The sequence below is a fragment of the Anthonomus grandis genome, chromosome 2 (genome assembly GCF_022605725.1).
Source record: "Anthonomus grandis grandis chromosome 2, icAntGran1.3, whole genome shotgun sequence".
In the NCBI taxonomy this organism is placed as follows: Eukaryota; Metazoa; Arthropoda; class Insecta; order Coleoptera; family Curculionidae; genus Anthonomus; species Anthonomus grandis.
Genome location: NC_065547.1, coordinates 48,806,525 through 48,829,670, shown reverse-complemented (window position 1 = coordinate 48,829,670; position 23,146 = coordinate 48,806,525). Strand labels below are relative to the sequence as shown.

General features: G+C 32.6%; 1 protein-coding gene across 1 annotated transcript; it reads right to left on the bottom strand.

Annotated features, from left to right (window-relative positions):
* Positions 1 to 18: 18 nt before the first annotated feature.
* LOC126750609 (mediator of RNA polymerase II transcription subunit 28) lies at positions 19 to 22,838 on the bottom strand. The gene is made up of 6 exons (XM_050460260.1): positions 22,472 to 22,838; positions 11,782 to 12,088; positions 11,497 to 11,708; positions 4,915 to 5,092; positions 531 to 689; positions 19 to 475 (listed from the first exon to the last, which is right to left on the bottom strand). Exons 1-5 carry the CDS (start codon positions 22,568 to 22,570, stop codon positions 655 to 657), a joined length of 831 nt encoding a protein of 276 aa, XP_050316217.1. The 5' UTR covers positions 22,571 to 22,838; the 3' UTR covers positions 19 to 475; positions 531 to 654.
* Positions 22,839 to 23,146: the final 308 nt, after the last annotated feature.

Sequence of the window (23,146 nt, the reverse complement as noted above, 5' to 3'; positions counted from 1 at the left end):
GTAATAAATGTCAAATAATTCGGTACAATCTTTGGTATATTTTTATTTGATAAAACAATACATTTCTTTTACAATTAAAACTATCTACTAACATTATTTTGATATTGATTTATTTAATAATTAATTTACTTACTTGAGACTAGTGGAGAATAATTCGTGTTTGGAATTTTTATACAAAATTTGATCCTACAGTAAAGGCCGATATTATAAATTACCAAGCCGGAATTCGGAATTTTCGAGCTCACAAAAAGAAAAGCCGGGTTTCGGTTGTATGTTAGAATATTTTTAGGTGGGCATCCAAACCAGGCCCTATCAAAACCAATTTTATAATGATACAATTTGATATATTGCCACGAAAATTAATTTAAACATACTATACACACACACACGCACATCTTCTTGGGTTCTCAAGGGCTTGTTTGGACTCACCTCATATTATTATTGACACAGATTTTTAATCGTCAATAATAATTATCTGTAAAATAAGAAGTATTAATTAAAGAAAAATATGGAGATAGTGACTTAGTTACCGCAAAACCAGGCTTCGGGGAGGTTTAACTAGGGAGAAAAGTAATCTGGCGACATTGAGGAGGTCGGTCGTCCGCGTCCCCGGCTTCTGCCGCGTCCTCTACCCCGACCTCTGCCGCGTCCTCGTCACCTCCGACCTTCCACCATTCCTCCTACGTAATCTTGAAAATATACAGTTTTTATAATATATAACATAGGTGAATTATAAAGTCGAAGTAGCGTAGAAAATTATGTAAAATTTTACAATATTTTTATCATTAATAATTGGATGGTGTTATGCAATAATTGGTCAAGACACCGTAGATTTGTTTTAAGAAAATTAGCAAATATGTTTAGCAAGTTACAGAAATTACACAATTAAAAATTATTAAGGGCTATTTGTAATGTCAAAGATATTATGCTTAAGTCTTTGTAAAAATGTATAAATCAATATGCTATCTATCCAAAAATCATGGAAAGAAGTGAATTTACCGTTTTCGTTAAAGCTAAATAGCCAAAACAGTATTTGAATCCTAAACTAATTATTTTATAACATTGTCGCTTCTCTGGGTTTCTTCACATTCTAATAAGTTGTTGTGCCCCAAATCTATATCGGTGACAAAATCAATAGAGGCACCAAATCCATCGACATCAGAAAATTGATGTCGATGTTAACTAAATCCGAAAATCAGCAGTGTTTGATGATAAAATAACTTTATAGTACTGCTGAACATCTTTTGGAATTAGTTTGTACATTTCCTTAAAATCTTTTAACATTTTAGAGAAAGTGGGTCTAGTGGCCATAAAAAAGCCAGTTCTATATCTTTAAAGAATAGTTTACGATCTTTTTGTGGTTTTTCGATATTAACCTCTTGATGTTCTTGACTTAAATTAGATCACATGAATAAGGTAATTGGTTGGTCCTTTTTCAGTAATATGTATTTTATGGCAATTTAACCAAGATACTTTGTTTTTTGCGACCTTCTTCAACCAAATTCTCAACAGACAAAAAATCACTTTTTTCAAAGCGGCTTATTAAAAATTTATATTTTCTACGGCACTTTACCATTACAACAATATAGTCATTACTAGTGTATAGCCTTTCTTGTACTTTCAAGGCCGATTTAACGTCACTAAACTCGGAATCATTAGTTAGGAAACAGTGTCCGGGTAGCAAAAATCAATTTTTCCGACTGTCGGGTAGTTCTGCGATGCTGCCCACCGCATGATGAGTCGGACCATAGCCTTAATTCCTTTACTAGAGCACGAATATGTTCTCTGATATACTTATATAATTATACGATCTCACCTTCCCAAATTATAAAAATTAAGCTGTCTCTTATAGCATGCAATTCTGGTAGGAATTTTTTGCATATCAAAAGTTAGCGTTTCTAATTCAGGATTATTCCTGGATGCTAGTAAATCTTCATTTTATCTTGTGCCTAAAACTTTTAGATTCATTAAACTCATTACTGCTAAATAACACATTACCTTTACCATGACTTTTTGTGAATTGACTCATTATTGCAAAACTATAAATTCGAGTTATGCATAATGTGGATTAACAATTTAGTTGGAAGATTTTTTATTAAAAAATGCATTAGATTCTGTGGAAGAGCTTGTAATTGCTTATTTTTGTTCATCATGACTGTAATATAATTGTTTTATGTATTTTTTAGATGTGAATATTTAGTTTTATATATGTGAAGTCTATTTAAGTAATCAATTTTATCTTGTCACTGTTAGATCATTTACTCCCTTGTTGACATTGTTTCACGCCCTTACATGCTTTTGTATCTTGAAAGGAATTTAATAAATAATATTATTATTATTAAAAGAAGCTGATATGCCGAATAGGAACATCCGGTTTCAACCAGATGCTGCGCTTTCCCATTTTGCGCTATCTGGACATTATATTTCCAGGCAGATGGATTGGTAGAAGAGGATATTTTGAATGGCCACCTCTGGATTTTTTCCTATGGGGATATTTGAAGTGTATGTGTCTAAACCCACAAACATTGGGGAGTTGAAAACCACAATAAGATACGTGGGTAGATTAATTTTCCTAAGAAGATATAAGAAACGTTCAACACGAATTTCAAGTACGTTTAGGTCATTGCTTAATAGTAAATAGAATACATTTTAAACACTTATAAAAGAAAAAAAATTAAGTAAATTTTTGTTTTTATTAAAAAAAAAGGTGTTTCAATTATTTTGGAAATTGTGAAAAAACCTGAAATTCTGCAGTTATGTATAATTTGATATGACTCTTTAAAAATAAGCAATATGAAATTAGGGATACTAGTAAAAAAAAATGAGTGCGCTTGAGACCACACGACTGAAGTAAAACCTCTTTAGCTCCATTCATATGTATTTTTATGCACAATTTTTGTACGTAATTTCTTCTTAGTTGATGACCCTGGAGCACCTCTTTCATATTCAGAGTCCGTATCACTTCCAACTATGATTTTTTATTATTCACCCGAAAATTCACAAAATATGACCTTTAAAATGAATTTATAATTTTATTCACTTTAAACGTAGAATAATTAATTTGAACAACAAAAATTAATTTATAAAATTGCTCTAGAACGAAATGAAATTACGAAATAATCAAGAAATTACCGTTTGCGTAACGCTAGCAAACTCGCAAAGAAACTATTGACCGAAATATATATATTTTATGCACTGGATATGGGAGGAAGAGAGAAAGAAAATATGTCTGCGCGCGACTGTCCCTTGCTCCTACAGTAATATACGAACCGTAACTCTTTCTCTTCCTATCTCATATTTCCTGCTTAACTACCGTTTGCCTCGCCCGATCACATTTTTCGAGGATTTTTTGAAGCAGAAAAAAATATATGAACAACCGAATTTATTAAAAGTTACAGATCCTGAATATAGCACTAAAGTAGCTATTTTCTAATTTTAACGAAAATGCCCTAATTGTTCATATTAACACTCAACGTCTTCTTTCTACCTATTATATAACATCAGCCCTCTAATATTATGCATTAGTGAGACGCATCTTATCTTACATCCGATATAGAGAGAAGTTGACACACCAGCGTATACTACGATGAACCGGTAGTACTATAATTTACATTGCGAATGCTGAAACCGATTCTGTTAAATGAAACGATGCAGTGGAGTATGCATATTGGGCTCTGAATCGTGTTGCGTATGAGAATGCAGGCGTTGTTGGTAGGATCTATATATAGACCACCTAACTCAAATTGCAGACAGTTCTTAGATAATTTTAAACATATATTGTCTGAGGATCTAATACATTGGCGGGAAACATTGATTTTGGATGACCCGTATAGTAGTAAAGAGGATTAATGATGTCGTCTATAGAATTCAGCGCAGCCCTAAGGCAAAGATGAAGGTAGTTTACTTAAATGGCCCTAACTTATATATGGGTCGATCAGATTTAAGAGAGAGCCAATGTTATAAATCCGGCTTAATACCGGATTATTCTAATCGATTTAAATTCATACTTAAAGAACATTTAACTTATTTTATACATTTCGCCATCTGCGCAAATTGCACTTACTCAATCCGCAAATATAAATTCGTTTGGAGAAGTCATCATCCTTTAGTGAGTCATTTTAAAAGAAACGAAGAGTGCTGTAGTATTTTCATAAATTCAAAATGCATTTAATCCTTATGGAGCAACACGCATGTTTTGATGATATGCATTTCTGAATGATTTATATTTTTTAGAGTGACAATTGCCTTTTTAATATTTCATTCATTTTGTAGCTAAATTTTTAATAGTTTTTGAAAATTTACCGCGCGATCCTTTAGTCTCATTTTCCAAATTTTTAAGGTTAGGAACGAGATGTTGAAAAACGATTTTCATTAGCTTCTTTGGATGTTAATTAACTACTTTTTCATTTAAAAAAAGTCATCATTCCATATGATTATTCCAGTAGATTATTATTTGCCAAGGAATGCTCTTTTTAACGTTACCTAATTTGTTAAAATCGGTCAAACCGTTAAGAAGTTAATGCAGGTTATTGTAAAAATAATTGAACGCCCACCATCATTTTTATTTTTGAAATAACTGACCTCTTTTTTTTAAGAAAATGATAGATAAGCTGATTCAAAATTTAAAGAAAATGCAAATTTAAAATGGCCGTTACGTCCTCTGGTGATCATTTTTAGAACTTGAAAATATTTTCCAGCGATTCTTCATGACCGATTTACCGCATCATTTTTGTCACCATTAAGTCATACGACGAACAGTATTATTAGGACACCCTGTATATATATACATATATCTTTATCATCACTGTCTCTTTTTCTGAGGATAATTCCTTTAACCGTCGATGTTAAAACTCTTATATTGTATATTTCTCTGAATAGAGAAGTAAATTATTAATTAATTGTTCATTATCTTACCAATATTAGAAGCGGTTTTCTCCAAATAACTCAATGAACCCTGCATCATTTCCGAGGGGTCGACTTTCACGAAAAATCCTGCCCTGTTGACCTCGCCCCCCTGAGGCATGAAAGCGGAAGGATGCGGCGGCGATAGCAGCGAAGGGGCCACGTTTCCTCCACTCAAACCAGGAGGGACCTTTTAACAAATATAACAATTATTCTTTTTTTCAATATTATAAAAAATTTATTGACAAACATACGACAACGGATAATTTTAACTTTGCATATTTGTTAACCAACCCTCCTGGTTTTATTATTGTTTTTTTTTTTTAAATAGGTAAAGAAAAAATAATAATAATATCCAAAAAATACTTTATTCAATTGCTAATGTTATTTACAGTTACAGTGAAAACAAGTGATAAGCCTAAGTTAGTAAGTCTACTGTAAGTAATTAGCTTTCCAGTCCTACCCGTTCAAAAATTAAAAAAAAAAAACCTTGAGAGTTAGATATCAAATATACACATTAAGTAGGAATAGTAAGTAATTGGTAAGTTTGTTTCATAGGAATGAATCAAACTTACTATTAACAGTGAGCCAATAATTTTTTAAGCTATCTTACCTTATTGACGTACACTCATAAGTTCACAATACATACTGAAAGACTATCGGCAAAATGTTCGATTCAAGGGAAGTTAAAATGTAAGGTAAACCTAAATGTAAGTAACAGAGAAAAAAAGGTTGTTTGCGAGGAATTTGTAGTCAGACCGATTAGATTTTATGCAGAAGTAGTTTTGTTTTGAGCCTAAGAAAGTAGGATGTAGCTTAACGAGGGATGACAACGTTAAAGGGAAAAAGAAAAACAATATAAGGGAACTAAAAGAAGAAGGAATTAAAAGGCTTATAAGAAAATACGTTAAGAATCAAAAGTTATTCAGGTAATAACATTTTTGGTGATTCTACATAGGAAGACTTAATACCATAAGGAACCTCTTAAAAGTTTGTGTGGCTTAAATTCAAAAACACTTATATATATTAAAATATTGTTTTTTTTAATTTATTAAAGTACTTTCCTACTTATATTACTCATCTGCCTCGCCTTGAATCGCCAATAACATTTAAAACGTATATTCGTGTTGCTCTAAAGATGGATTTTTGGATGGAATAAAGAAAATATATACAGGGCGTTTCAAATTCGACCCATTAACATGGGGATCTCGGAATCTATTAGATACAAAGATGGTTATAGTTTTATATGCCGTTTATAAAATTTAAAAATTTCGAATGGTTCCGATAATATTCGACAAAATATTTCTTATCCGATTTTGAAATATTTTGCAATAATCTGACTAAATCGTGCTTTACAGACAATTAAGTGTAACAGGACCTTCACCACGAACAAATTTCAAAACTCGTCCACTAAAAGAGGCACCGAAGGAAAACGAGAAACGAAAAGAGAGGAGCATGATAAAAAGTGACTCAGAAGTGGGATCAGAAGCGAGGGGCGTGACTGAGGTTGATGGTGGAAGATGGCCACCTCGACCTGGTTGGTTGCCCGACAGGAGGCCGGGCGTGGCCATTGAGAATGCCACGTAATTGCCATTGTAATTGCGTGCCATTGTAATTGATTTTTTATGTTTTTAAATCTATAATAATTTGTTATCGTAATATCTTAATCTCAGCAGGATTTTATCGATTTTCCATGTCCTATTACTATAAAAACATTGATAAATTTAGCGAAACTCATAAGTAAATATTTAACTAAAGATATTAAGATTTCTTTTTGCGTGCTACATGATGGTGTTTTTAGATTTTTAATACTACTTTCGTCTTTTGCCAACTTTGTTTTTTCTTATAGGCGCCATATTTAGTTTTAACATTTTTAAAATGTTTGCAAAAGTAAATTTTTTACTTTTTAAAAACTTGAATTTTTGAAAAAAATTAAATTTGTTGCAGTTGGCTGTACATAAACTGACAAGACTAATATAATTAAATTGTCAGTAAATATTACACGTTATAAATAAACAGAAGTGAGTAATTTTTTATGTTTTCGATGTTATTTTCCATTTTATTTAGAAAATTACGTGAAATGCCTGGAAAATATTAAAAAATTATTCAAATCTCTGGAAGGCGTAAACATTTCTATTTCTCTCAAATAAAATAGAAAATTAAACCAGTTTTCCGGAAAACCTAAGTCACTTCACTCCAAGCATCTTTCAAATAAAAAAAAACTAATTCTAAAAGCCTGGAATAAAACCAAACTTAATTTTGATTGCCTGGAATTATTAAAAAATTACTCCATTAACCTGGAAACCCAAATTTAAAAAGAAAATCTTAAAAACGCAAAGGCTTACTCTAAAACCCTAAGATTAAATAAAAACATTATATTGCAAATACCTGGAAGATATGGAAAATGATTCCAAAGACATTTAGAATAAAACCTAGTTTTATTCTAAATGTTTGGGATACCGTAAAACGGGGTTACTTTGCACCGAACATGTAAAATTATGTTTTCTGTAATCCTCCTCATAATTTTGTTCAGATATTTCTAATACCTCTAGAACACCGCAATACGTCACCAACACGCGAATATCCTCCTGGTCGCTAGTTGTTTATTAGCAACCGTCCGAATATTAACCTAGAAATTCTATGATTTTCTGGCTTTGCAAAATCATACTGTGCAGAAAGTCTCAGAGTACAAAAATTGGTAAGTACACGTCTAAAGGCTTATACTATAACCGATTGCGATTTGTAGTTGTTAAAATAACGGGTTTAAACAAGGATATCAATAAAAAAAAACATTGTTTACATGTGCACTTATCACATGGAATTGGGTATACTTTGCACCACTTGAGCGCCAATTTACAAGTGGTGCAAAGTATCCCCTACTTGTCACGTCCAAACTATTTTCATTTGCAAGAGTAAAAGTTAAAGGTTAGGTAAATGGTTTTCAGAAAATGCCCAGACGTTATAAAAGGAAACTGAGATCTCGCAGATATGCAGACTACTCAGAAGACGATTTGAAGGCATGTTTGTCAGCAATACAAGATGGCATGAGCACAAGAGTTGCCGCTGAATCCTTTAACATTCCAAGGAGAACTATTTTTTACAAATTAAAAGGAACACACGCTAGAAAACCTGGATACCCATCAATATTCTGTTATGAAAAGGAAAGATGTTTCGTACAATGCATTCAATACATTCGCCCTAGTGATTCTGGTTTTCCTGTTACTGGAATGGAATTACGACAAATAATCAAGAGCTATTTAAATCGCAAAGGAAAAAAAATAACTGGTTTTAGGGATAATACTCCAGGTATCGATTGGGTCAAATCATTTTTAACTCGTCATAAGGACCTTACTGCAAGGATAGCCTCGAACATAAAAAGAAGTAAACTGAATACATAGAAAATCTAAAACAAACATTAACTGGTGTAGAGCCACATGCTATTTTTAATTATGACGAGACAAACTTAACCGATGACCCCGGTCAAAAAAAGATATTAACTAAACGTGGTGTTAAGTATCCCGAACGAATTTATAATTCCTCAAAGAGTAGCATTTCTCTTATGATTTGTAGAAATGCAGCTGGTGCGCTTCTACCTCCTTATGTGATGTACAAATCCAAGCATTTTTGGGACACCTGGACTGAGAATGGCCCCCCTGGTACGCGTTATGCAAATACTGCATCTGGTTGGTTCGAAGCACAGACATTTGCAAATTGGTTCAGCACTCTCCTATTGCCTAGGGAAAGAAGGTCGTTTTAGGAGACAATTTGTCTTCTCATATTAATGATGAAGTCCTCGATTTATGTCGAAGACACGACATTGATTTTGTAGAGTTTGTCTAGCTAAGGAAAGGTACACCATTTGTTTCAAAGCTGCGCCAAGTTTTGTCCCCTAATAACGCGCGATTAGCGACAGTAGCGCGCCTTTTTTTAATTTTAATTTTAGAGCACAGAACACAAATATAAGAATTAACGCAACGGCACTGTTTATATGCAAATCGGGGCGATCGATACCGTTGCTTTGGCAGCGGCATAAACAAATTCACTGCGCAACCGAGCCGAATAACACGTGCTGTACCTTTCCTTAGCTAGACAAAGTCTATGCTTGCCTCCGAATAACACCCACGTTACACAACCGCTGGATGTCGCATTATTTGCCCCCATGAAAAGAGCCTGGAGAGACATTTTATCTCAATATAAGGAAACTCATGTAAGGAGTAGATCAAATGTACTTGAGAAACAGCATTTTCCAATGCTTTTACGATCATTAATGGAAAAAATTCAAAAGAATAGCGCTGAGATATTAAAGTCGGGATTTAGGAAATGCGGTATCGTCCCTTGCGATGTAACACCGCTCTTGGAGCGGTTAACAACAACTAGGCAATCTAATATGACAACTGCTAGTGACACAAATAAATCAAGTTCGTCGGATATCGAAAACACTTTCATTAGAATATCAGTATTTAGAAGATAAAAGACAGGAAGCCACGTAGGAAGAAGAAAATAACGGTTTCAGCAGGATAAAGTATTGCACATTCTGAAATTAGTTTAACAGATCTAACTGGAGCATCTACATCCACACCTCTTCAAGCTGTTGAACCAGAAATCGTAGATGATTCAGAGGAGGACATTGTTTTGGACGACCACTTTCCACTAGGCAGGGATCTATCAGATGATGAAATAAATGAGATGCAAGAGATGGAAGAAGAAAAAGAATTTAATGAAAAACTCGTCTCAGGTTCTCTTGGAACAAATATTGTCGAAGAAGTCAAAAACTCTGGATTAGACGATGTTAAAAAAGTTGTTGGTGAGTACGTTTTATTTTCCTATGAAGATCATGTTTATTCTGGAGTGATAACAGCAATAGAAAACGATGGAGCGATGATCAATGCTATGGCCAGATCGATAAAGTTTTGGAAATGGCAAGAAAGACGTGACGAAATATGGTATTCGTGGGACAACGTGGCGCCATTAGCCCTCCCAAGTAAATGTCCAAACGAGGATTGTACATTGTCCCAGAATGCGACAAATTGTGGTGGGATTAGTTTCAAACGTTGTATTTTTACTATTATAATGTTATAATAAAGTTTGTTCATTTAAATTCTAGCAATTTTCTTTACTTTTATGCTTGTTTCATAAATATATGAGGTAGGTAGATTTAAATTCACAAAACTTGGCCCACAAACATTTTTTCGCATTTAATTGGTGCAAAGTTTGAAATAATAAGGGGTTTCTATGTACCAGCAAGCATTTAGTAGCCAAATATTAATAAAATATTGAGTGGTGCAAAGTATGACTTTTTTGGGGTATACTTTGCACAACTAATAAAACTAGGTTGTTCTCTTGATTAGGCAATATACGTAACAAATCGCTATAATAAGAGTTATATTACAACCTGCTCAATTGATATTTATAATAAAAAGTTCAGATCTTCTTTCGAGTGACGTTACATCCTAACTAATAAAATAAAACTAAAAAAAATGGTGCAAAGTATTACGTTTTACGGTATCTTAAAAATAGCAAAAAAAAAATAGAAAATTTTAAAAATTTCACAAAATTTGGAATTAAAATTAGAAATAAAAAAAACTTATTCTAAAATTTAAAAGTAAAATTATTTGAAATACCCCGGAAGACTTGGAGAATTAAAAAGTCTTGGAATAAAACAAAATTTTATTCCTACATAATGCGTAAAGGATAAATATGCTCGGAAAATGCTAAAGTTTATTTTAAAAATGTCGGAAATAAAAATTGAAAACAAAAACTTATTCTGAAACATACAAATAAAAAGATCGATTATTTAAAATACCTGATGTAGAAAATTACCTTAAAGTCCTCCAATAAAGTGACATTTTATTCCAAATACCTGGAATATTAATTATAAGAATGTCCAGGAAGAAAAATCCGAAAAATGTTAAAATTTATTTATTTCAAAAAATGTGACTTCAAAAACTGATTTTAATACATTAAAATTAAATTTTTTTGAAATAATAATAGTTTCCCGAAACTGTTAGAGGTTATTTTTGCTTCAAATGAGTCTATTATTTGTATTAAAAATGCACAAATTGTAAATGTACTTTCATCAGTCCAATGTAGTGCTTATAAGAAAAAACAATGTTGATGATGATTTGCACAAGAATTGGTATCAAAAATCTAAAAACACCATCATGTAACACAAAAAAAAGTGACAATGCAAAACTGCAAACTATTTAAAAATCAGTTAAGAAATAAACTCAGAAAAAAAATAAACTGCTAAACTCAAAAATTCTCAATTTTGCCCCAATTTAACCATCTTCATACCTCTTAAAAATTCCTAGATCTCCATATTGAGAGTCGAATTTGAAACACCCTGTATACGACTGGCTGTAAGTGGTTGTAAAATGCTATAAAAATTTCGTATACCGTTTGACAGTAAAAAGTTACGCTAAAAAGACTTTTTAATTATGCGATCTGTAGCAAAAAAAATCAAGTCTAACGTCTACAAGAAAAAAGTCGCATTTGTTAACTGAAACTGTGAGAAACGTTTTTTAGCACCGCGGAAATTATACATATATAAAATAATATTATGTAAAATGTGTCAGGCTTTTATCGTCTATCTACCTGCATTTGTTGCATCTGTTGCAACTGTTGCTGCTGCATCTGGAGCTGTTGGTGTTGTAGCTGCTGCTGTTGCAACTGTTGCATGGAAGAAGTCATGTTTGATAACAGTTGGTTGGCGTTTTGGGTACTTGGCAGTGACGGTATTGGAGATGGGGGGATGGATGAGGTGCCGCTGCCTGCTGTAGCTGGTCCTGAAGGGGTCGTTGAGCCACCTTAACAAAGAAGGATTTGATTAATTAAAATATAGTTCCTGATAATACTATATGTCCAAAGCATCTTTCTTACCTTGCGCAGGACTTTTAGCATAACTATGTAAGTCTGCCAACAAATTCTGCCAAACAGAGATTTTTTCGTAATGCCTCTTAATAAGTTCATCTTTCCTGACCAACTCCAGCCTCAGCTCATTGACGTCCTCCTTTACATTCATTTCGGGCTTCAATGCTGACAGTAAAAATCGCTTTTGTAGGAAAAATGCTTCCATTTGCCTTGCCAAATCTATAAATCTGTGCATTGTATGTTCAACTTCCACTTTGATTTCATCTTTGTCTGTGGTGGGGACGGCTTCTTCTTTTGTGAGGACATTGAGACAAGACTGTAGAGTTAAGAGAAAATAATTAACACTCTATAGGTAGTTATTAAAGATAAGATATCTGATAGGAAAATAAATTAGATATAAAATATACCAGCAGGAGCACTCCATATAATCTTTTTGATCTGTAATCTAAATCAAAAACAGATTGTAATTTGCTAAAGCTTGATATAAATAAAGTAACTAAATGGTTCTCAGATAATAAAATGTTTCTTAACAAGAAAAAGTGTTTATCATAATGTTTACCAAAAAACAAGTACTATTTCACATAACTATAAAGTTTTTGATGTCATAATAAAGCGCATGAAAGTGGGGTGAAGGATTTGGGAGTTTATTTTCAGTCAAACTTGAGATGTAACAAGGCTCGAGGTTTTTTGATCAGAAAGACAAAAAGTTTTAAAATCTCTACAATAGCTATGTTGTAGGGTGTTTTGGTTAGGCCCCATTTAGAATATACATTGCAAATCTGGATGCTATTGGAAGCCATACATGTGTTACCTATATGTATTAAAAACCAACACATACCCCTTGAAAGTTTCATATAAATCTATGTTAGATGTTTTTAATTTTAAGTCACAGAAAAGAAGACAACAAGCTGTGATATTTCTTTATTACATCCTAAATAAGTTCAATAATGTGAACTAATAAATTATATAAATTTTACTGTACCAAAGTACAGTAAAATGTAACTACTAAAACTCTCTGTGAGGGTCAAACAGATCTGTTTAACATCAGTCTCAAAAATTTAAAGGCTTTGCTATTCTTTGCTTATTCTACATTGTGTTAGGTTTATTCTTAACTAGTCTATGGTAACTTTGCATGTAATTACTGTTATATGGTGTCTGTAAAATCAGTGGCGAAGCGTACAAGTAGACAAGGTAGACACTGTCTACCCAAAATTATCCAGTTATTTGTCATTAATTTATGTAATTATATTTACGTATTTATTTCATGTAATTGTTGAATTAAAATTTAAAAAAAAATTAACACAGAACATAGTCGACATCCTTACTATTATTATATAGTATCTAGACATGATTAATCCAAAGGCGCGCCTCGCCTGCCGCACCGATTAAGATAAAAATACAGGGCTGACAGCCAATTAATGTATACGAGCCCCAGGAAGACATATTGATATTTGTCTTTCGAAATTTGGAGCATCTAATTGAACCAAATATGCATCAAGCAGGCTACCGAGGTCCGGCCGCATCAGCATTCAGCCTATTACCGTTGATTGAATATTTGGGAAGATACGCAATCCTGTGTTAAAAAGTGTACCCGGTCGACTATCGGATTGCCGTTCAGTTTCGTGCACCGTGTGGTGCTGCCGCGAAGCGTCATATCTAGGAACGATTTATTTTAGCTGTGTGGACTTGGCTTTTGGCTTCTTTGAGTCAGGTTTTCAACGACGCTGGAATCTCCGGTTACGCGGCCGTGTTGGATATTTTTTAAGATATGGGATGATGCTGCCAATTATGTTTTTATAATTTTTTTTGAACATACAACACGGTGTCATTTATGTGGTGGTCAAGTGATAAGTGATATACTTAAGGGTGGAGGCATATTGAAATTTCTTAAAAGTTAAATTTTATAAACAAATAATTACTTACCAAAATATGTTTTTGAGACAAAAATTAATACAAAAATATATATAAAAAGCTATTTTTACAAAATTACCAACAAAGTTTAATACAAGTTATAATTCCAACAAACATTGTTTCCTTCATTTTGTGTTCAAGAGGGTCAAGTTTTTAAATAAAAAGCCCGTTGCACTTAATTAACTAAAAACTAATATACAAAAAATATGTGGAACAAATTTTAAGATATAAGTAGGTTTCACGTAAATATTATAAAGAATAATTGAAATAATTCATAAGACTTAATACCGATCATAATATAACTTCTTGATCAATAATTTTTTGTAAAAAGTAACCCATTTTGTCATGTGATTCCATATCTGAAAAATGTGCAGCGTAGTGACATCTGTAAAGTAAGGGGTTGTGAGTGAGGATGTTAATAGAAATTGAAAATAGGCCACATTTTAAGTTTTAAGCGACACAGGAAAATTCTCAATTACCAGTTGTTGTTAAAACTATAAAAAGATACCTAGTAACAAAAAAAAAACATTTTGTTTAAAGACCCCGCATCACGGTTATACAGGACGTCAATAGAGGTGGAATAATTAGAGGAAAGTTGAGCAATATAGTGTCCTTTTATAATAAAATCTAAATACTTCCTAAATTTTGCAAAAAACTGAAATTTGGCAAAATCATTTTATTTTTTTTCTGGCGTTATTTCAAAATATATGACAAAAGTATTTATTAAATGAATAAATTATTGTGACCACTTTTTCTCGCCTATACGATGACACCTTTAAAATTTAAAATACGACGTTCTGTCTTTAAAGAGCCATCATCAACTTTGTTTTTCTTTGTCGGCGCTATATTGACCATTTGCAGTTTAACGACGCGGGAATCTTTGGGCGCCCGGCCGTTTTGTTATTTTTTTAAGACAAGGGCGATGATGATAACAGCGCTTTTATTTATTTTGTTATTGCCGATATTTAAATGCGCTGTGATCTCGCATAAATAACTAGATAAATGTGGTGGTTAAGTAATGTATGAATGTTTGAATAAGGGTTGAAATGTTTTGAATAAGGGTGTAACAACACTATAAAATATCAAAAATAGGCCACACTTTAATTTGCAATACAGGGAAACACTTAATTACTAATTCTTAAAACTAGAAAAAGTTAATAAGAAAAAAAAACAAATATTTTGTTTAACAGTATGAAGGGTCTCATCGCGGTTATACAGGATGTCCAAAATAAGGATGAGCAATAAATGGTTTAATTAGGCGAAAGTTGCGCAATATAAATGCAATGATTGAATAAATGCAATCTAAAAATTGGAAAAATGCCAAATACTTCCTAATATTCAGGAAAAAGGTGAAATTTGGCAAAATGGTTTTTTTTATTTTTTTCTGGCGTTATTTGAAAATATAAAATAAAATCATTTATACATTGTTGTAAACGCTTTCTCTCATTTACAAGTTAACATCTTTAACTTTTAAATACGACGTTTAATAACTCTTAAATCCTTCTTTAGAGAGTCATAATCAACTTTTTTTCTTCTTGTCGACTCCATGTTGGCCACTTGCAGTTTTGAATAACCCTTTTACAACAAGAATTACTTTTTCAACGAGGTAATTTCTAGTGAGTAGTTGGAATCATCCCTATTAAATATTATATACCTCTCTCTCTTTTAAATACCATTTCGAATTTCAAAAAATTCAAAACATACTTTATTCATAAATACATGGTACCTACTTGTTGACATGGTACTTCTATGATATAAAATAGGCACATTAATTGACATATTACTAACACATAATTTAAAAGCAATACACAATAGTGGGTTTAACATACTAGTATAAACACAAAATGTATTTTCAATTTCAAAGCAAGACGACTTAAAAATTTTTTAGAGTAACATCACAAATTCTAACCTTTACATCTTTACTAAAAACTAATTATATACGATTGGCCTGTTCCTAACTATCTTAAAAAAATTCTAATGCTATAAAAATACTTGCTTTTAAGAAGTTTCGTTAAGAACTTTTTAAAGCGAGGAGAACTTCTAGAGACTTTTATGACATTTGGAAAATGATTAAAAATTTTTATGCTCAAGTAAATAAGAGAATTCTTAGTTCACTTTTCGGGATGGGCATTGGAATATTGTATTCTTTTCTGATATTATAACGTTTTAAGGAGCCAATATTTTAAAGATACAATTTATATTTTTTATATATTAGGCAAGCAGACTCAACAATAAACAAGCAACACAAGGAAAGTATCTTTAAATAGGGGTCTGCATGTCCTGTGGAGATTTATGACACATATATTTAATGGCTCGTTTTTTAAAAACAAACATCGAGTCAAAAAGCCGTTTACTAATGCAACTCCAAAATGTTATTCTATACTGTAGGTATTTTTGTATGAAAGTAAGTTCCAACTTTCGACAAAAAAAAATAGACCGTTTTTGCAGATATCAATCTCAGTTCATTTAAAACCACTCTAACAGCATAACATCGTCTAGCCAGTTTTTGCCTCCTGACATATCTCCATAAAACTTACGTTTATGATCGATAACAATTCGAAGAAATCTGTTAAAATTATTCACTTCCAATTCTTTCTTGTGAATCATAAACTGCTCTGAACATAAAAACTTAACAATTTAGTCTTATCTATGTTTAAAGACAACAAATTAGCATCAAATCACTGTTTAATCATTAATAAATCTTTAGAAATTGTTTTTGTTAATGTGCTTTTATTATTGTCTGCCCATAAGATAGTGGTGTCATCTGCAAAAATAGTGAAGAATCCTCTTATCTGGAGAAACGCCAGGTCATTTATATACAATAGAAATAAAATAGGACCGAGAAACGAACCCTGCTTACTACACAAAGTTCAGACAAACTGCCATTTGGCCAAACAAACTTTTTTCTGTCTAACAAAACAAAATTTTAACCATTCTAGAGCAACTCCCCTAAACCCATATCTAGAAAGCTTATCGAGCAATTTCCATGGTTGACACAGTCAAAGTCCTTAGAGAAGTCGCAGAATACCGCTGCAGCAAAGTGACCTTCTTCAAGCTCAAATATAATCTCTCCAGGAATGAAAACATTACTCGACATTCATTTAATATGTTATTTTTTTTATTAGGAAAGCTACCATTCGTACTATAACCAGTTTCTCAATAACTTTAAGGGCTTTTTAGGCTTTATTTTTATCTTTTTCATGAATGAATTTCATCATGAAAACAATTATTGAAAATACTTAAAACACTAAAGACCATAAACATAATATATTGATTTAAAATTTTCTTAAAGTAAAAAAAAGAAAAAGAGAAAATGGCTCTCATAGACATGAAGAGACAGTATTTTTAAGAGTTCGGATTGATTTTTGTAGATAAAATAGATAATTTTCTGTGAGGTTTATAATTAGATTTTTTTAAAGATTTTCTAATAAGATTTTGAGATTCCCATATTAGGTTGTTATAAATCAAAGTCTTAATTAATATACGCACACTGATTAATTTTGCCTAAAGGAGCCATCGTCTCACAAACTAAACACATTTACATATATCTATCTATTTGTGATTATGATATCCAAGAAACCCTTTTAACAACTACCAAATTGCAATACGGCAAACACGAACCTGTGCAAAAACTCTCCCACACGACTCGGATGATCGGCCGATTACTAATGAGCATAGAGTAATTAAAAGTATGAGAGGGTTCAATCCTATAGTGACAAGTAGGCATCATCTTTACCCTAAACTCGATTGCAGCGTGCGGTTGCGGTCTAACCGAACTAAAATAATTGACATTTGTCACAGTTGGTAAAATAGTCTACTGTAATACCGATCCGTCATAGAAATGACAGGCAGATTTCTATGACGGATCGGTATTACAGTAGACTATTTTACCGACTGTGACAAATGTCAATTATTTTAGTTCGGCTATTCAAAATTTTAGAATGGCGCGAAATTTGAAATTATTGACCCATTAAATCAATTTTTAACAGCGTAAAGGCTGTGAATCTCGATCACAAACTCTAAAAAATTATGAAATAGTGCAAGTGTATTAATTTAATTTTTGAAGAGGCTAAGAGTGATAATGTTTGTAATTTAAGTTTATTTTATACATTTTTTAATTGAATACGTTAGTGTTTTGACATTAAATTCATCAAATCTACTTTTAAGCTGTTAAGTTAATGCATTTAGGCCCTTCAAAAAAATAAATCGTTAATTACACTTTTTCACTGATTTTTAGAGAATGTGAAAGAGATTTTACAGCCCAATACGCTATCAAAAAAAGATTTAATGGGTCAATTATGTAAGACAATATTTTAGAGATTAAGTATAATATATTTGGTCCTATTTTGAGAATTAAATGCTCGATACTAACAATGTTAATTTCACTGTTATCAACAAATTAACAAGGGTAGGGGTAGAATTTAAGTCAATTGTAAAGTAAGTTTATAATTTATTGTCTTAAAAGGGATCTTGATACAATTTGCTTTTGTGCTGCTTTAGCACAACACTCCATGGTATGTATTTTGCTTTTTACATTTTACATTTTGAGGATATGATACAAAAATTACAATTTATCAAATTTATAAATTAATTATTTACAGACATAAGAACTATATTTCTCAAAAATATGCCCTAAAAATTTTACGTTTACTACCTACTTTTTTGTACAGAGGGTACCCAAAAATGTTAGGGGAGTGGTAATATATAAAAACTAATCCTGTAATTAAAATATTCTTTATGGAGAGTATGATATTAAAAATTAGTTGACACTGATGTATATCCTTAATTCTAGATGTCATCGGTCCTTTTTCTTAAATATTCAAAGAGCATCCCTGGATCTTACTCCCACCTTATCGAGGTGAGGTACCTCCTTGAGTAGTGACCTGGTAGAATGGAAGTTGTTTCACTTATTGTGCTTTTGGTACTTCCTAGCAGCAAAGCACTGATGATACCTTTCGTCAGACCTAGTAAAAAGTGGTCTAGCATAATTATGTTCATTCTGAACATTATATTGAGATTGCTGGATTATGATAGCAGGTAATAAAGTCAATGTATCTTCCCAAGGTACTTGTGCCTCAACCAGTACTGGGGCATTTTGAATAATACTTGGGCCAGCAATTGGGAGAGCACACTTTCTTAAATGAGTATGTATAGTACTAGTAAATGAAATATCCTCAAAATGGTCTTGACATAAATAACACCTTGTTGAGGTTGGGCTTAAACCAAGTATTTTAAACCATTGGGACCTCCTAATAATGTCACTTTCAGGAAATTTAAAGAAAATTTTATTTTTGTATGAATCTTCAATAGGACAATAGTATGTATTAGAACAAGTGGGTGCCTTGCATTTAAAAATTAATTTTCCTGGTGATGACATTATTAGGGCAGTTTTAAAATGGTAAACAATTTTAGGTGACCTACAACATGGTGAAAACTATTTGATAAAAAAAATTGCACTTACCCCATCCTAGGGATCTGAAACCACACAATAAAACAACAAAAAAGCTTCTGCCTATATGATGAAATTACACTTTAATGACTTTAAGCTACATTTTTAACTATTTTTTGTTGAGAAAAAAACAAAAGAACACACCCAATGGACGACCAAATAAAAAGGAATAAGCAATGGCGACGATCGATGATGCGAAGGGTGATGGCAAGGAAGGAAAGAAAATCGATAATAATAATAATGACAATTATGACAGAAGTTGGCCCTCGATGCCGTCTAACCGAACTAAATATCTTAGGTTAAGGTTTAAAACTTGATGATCAATTTAGGCTACCTTTCAAACACTCTTTTAATATTCATTTCTCTATGCTAATGAGAAGCGACGGACGAAATTATTTTCGCGCATACTGGAGAGAATCGCCATCTATTTTTCACGCATATTTGCGGTCACGCTTTAGCCCATAAGGTTGCGTATCTTCCCAAATATTCAATCAACGCTATTACGTACTATGCAAAATTTACTCGCGGGAAAGACATTCGAGCTTTTGTCTATCGAAGTCGACCAGCTATTTTATTATGCTGTTGAGGGTTATTGTTTATGGACACGCTTGATCTGGTCAGCCGCAATACATCTTCAGTTAGTGTTGTAAAAATCCGGATTAATTCAATGTCCGGACAGCATTGATTCGGATGAATTGAAAATTCGGTTTTTTCATCCGGATTAATTCATCCGCTCGATGTCTCGCCCGTTCGGCAAATTATGCCATGTTTCGGGCTCGATGCTCGACCGTCCGATAAACGTTTTTTATAGCTGTTTTTTGAATATAAGGTATGCATTATGCAACCCATTAGACATTTCGCTTTTACGCATTTTTACATGATGTTAAAACTAAAATAGCTAATTATGTATGTAATAAATCAAGTGTATTTTAAACGATGCAAAATATCCCTACAAAAATGCTTTGTTTACAAAAAAACTTCTGAAGGTCAGGCGACCCTTAAAAAGTTTGAGCGTTCTCATAATGTCTCTTATGTTTCTAAATGAGTACAATAAGGATAGATAAAGCAATAGGTTTAGACAAGGCGACGCGACTATATTGCCGATTGCCGGGTTATTTGTCCGGACGATTTAATTCGGATTCTCTTAGCCGGTGGAACGTGGAACTTCGTGTAACTTCGTGCAAGCTTTTATTTAATTGTCGGTCGAACGGGCGGCGTGTATCCGGACGATTTAGATATCCGGATTGATTCGGACTAATTTGATATTCGGATTGAACGGACGATTAATCCGGACTCTTCGCATCACTATCTTCAGTTTTGTTTTGATGAATCTGCATTTGGCATTTGGTGGCGCGTGCTATAGTAATTTAATATTTAGTATTTTTTTTTTTTTTTTTTTGGGTGTATAGAAAAGGCTTTTTTGTGGATATTTTAGTGGTTATTTATGAACGACTGTTCGATATTGGCAATTGTATTTTAGTATCTATCTATCTTTTTATGCTAGAAGTAATTATTTTTTTCTTTTCTATATCACTACATAATTTTTCTATTTGAGTTCTTCCTAAAGAAATGTGTTTGTGTTCTTGCGAAACCAATACTGTTCATTTTTAACAAATCTCTAGGTACTGGTTCTTATCCCACTCTCTGGAAGAGAAGTTTTCTAAAACCCATTTTTAAATCTGGTAGTAGAAATGAAATTTCCAATTATCGGGCTGTGTGTAACCAATCTGAGTTGCCAAAGCTGCTTGACTGTCTGGTCAGTCATAGGATTGCCTGGAGTTTTAAATCTTTATTTAATCCTGAGCAATTTGGATTTATAAAAGGCAGATCTACTGATGCTAATTTGGTGCTGTATGTCAACTATCTCTACCGCTGCTTGGAGAAGGGACTTCAGGTTGACTCAATATATACAGATTTTTCCAAGGCTTTTGATCGAGTTAACCATGGGGTACTCTTGCAGAAGCTTAGGGCTTTAGGTATCGTGGGGCCTCTTCTTCAGTGGATCTCGGGATTCATCAGAGGTAGAACCCAGATTGTTAATCTTGGAGGTACATGTTCCTCTGAAATTTTGGTACCATCTGGGGTGCCACAGGGCTCTCACTCGGGCCCTGTTTTGTTTTGCCTCTTTTTGATTGATTTAGTTTGGAAACTTGAAAATTGTCGTGTGCTAATGTTTGCTGATGATGTGAAGCTATTTAGGCTTATCACATCCCTTTCTGATGCTGTGCTCCTGCAAAAAGACCTCAATTTATTCTTTGATTGGTGCCACTTGAATAGAATGTCCCTTAATATCAACAAGTGCCATAAGATTACTTTTTCTAAGCAAAGAAACCCTATTGCTTTTCTTTATAAAATAAATAATGTAGCAATTGGTGTCAAAACAGAGGTTTCTGACTTAGGAATATTTATTGACTCCAGGTTGTCTTTTAAAAGTCACATCAATCAGGTGACTGGTAGGGCAATGAAAATGCTGGGTTTTATCCAACGGTCTACAACTGATTTGTCTTTGTTTACTTTTAGATTACTTTATTGCTCTCTTGTTAGGCCCATCTTGGAGTATGGCTCAATTGTGTGGTCCCCGTCATATAACTGCTACATTGAGCAGATTGAAAAAACTCAAAATAAATTTTTAAGGGTGGCGGCTTTTAGATGTGGTTACAGGACACAGGAGTATTACTATCAGTGTGTCAGGGATAACCTGAACTTACCCACATTGAAGTCACGAAGAACATAACTCGACTTATGTTTTATGCATAAGGTTTTAAATGCTACTATGGATTGTCCTGAGTTATTGTCTCTTTTTAAACTTAGGGTGCCTTCCAGATTGAATAGACAATCAGAAATATTTTCAGTCCCATTCCACCATACCAATTATGGCATTAATGAGCCAATTACACGAATGGCTCGAAGTGCTAATGGTCTGTCAGGACAGATAAACTTTTTTGACTCTAGGATAACATCTTTTAAGGGGCAGTTAAAGAATATTATTTCATAGGGGCTTTAATTAATTAACTCATCTACACCTTTCACTGATTTATAGATAGTTTTGTATCTGAATATATATGTTTGTATGGGTATGCTATGTAATACTTTTGTAAATGGATTCCGTTAATAAATAAATAAATAAATAAATAAAATAAATAATATTTCATGTGCTTTCATTTTCTATTTCTATAAAGTGAATAATATTGAATACACATTTTTTTCTAATTAACGATTTTTATTGTTTGTCTACCCGAAAAAAACGTTCACGCTTCGCCACTGTGTAAAATATTCAATAATAAATAAATGTACTTGTAAAATCCATTTTAAATTGTTAAAATGTTATGGAGAGCTTACCTGAAAAGCCTCCTCGAACTCATCAACCAAATTGCCACTACTGTTGGTTGGAGTGGCCATGGCTGATACTGGAGGCGAAGGTTCTTTCATTGCATTCATTTGAACTTCAGGATCATAAATATAAGAAGCAAAGGTCCTTTAATTTCGAGGAGTGGCTGATTATTGATTTTCCTTGTTTGCCTTGCCCTTTGCAATTTTCGGTAATTATTTAACACATATAAGTTAAAGCCTATATTACTTAAAAGGGACAATTAATCACTGATTTATATTTTTTTTGTTAGTTGAGGCTGATTCTGTTAAATTTAACATTAAAATCTGTAAAATACCGTTAAGGAATCTCCAAGCACATACGTCATTTAAAAAAAAAATAAAAGCAAACTAACCTAAAAAATCATTAACTGTCACTGTCAGCTGTCAAAATACGGAATAAATTCGCGTAGCGGATAGGGATGGAAAAATATTTTAATATATCGATACATCGAAATCATGATATCGACACAAGCATATATCGTAGAGAATATGTATATCGAATTTTTCAAAATATCGATATGTTAAGACAATGAAAATACAGATCTCAAGTTGCAGATGCTGCTCAGTAGTTTTAATTGAATATATTTACTTGTTTCGAAAAAATCCTGGTATGCTTTCACAATGTTCGCTTCATTATATGTAACA

Bases quoted from the DNA above. Each gene is read 5' to 3' on its own strand.
- LOC126750609 (XM_050460260.1), bottom strand. From the start codon at position 22,570: ATGAATGCAATGAAAGAACCTTCGCCTCCAGTATCAGCCATGGCCACT. The intron at 12,089-22,471 runs GTAAGCTCTCCA...TTAACTCTACAG, and splicing joins AGTTCGAGGAGGCTTTTCAG to TCTTGTCTCAATGTCCTCAC. The intron at 11,709-11,781 runs GTAAGAAAGATG...TTCTTTGTTAAG, and splicing joins TGCTAAAAGTCCTGCGCAAG to GTGGCTCAACGACCCCTTCA.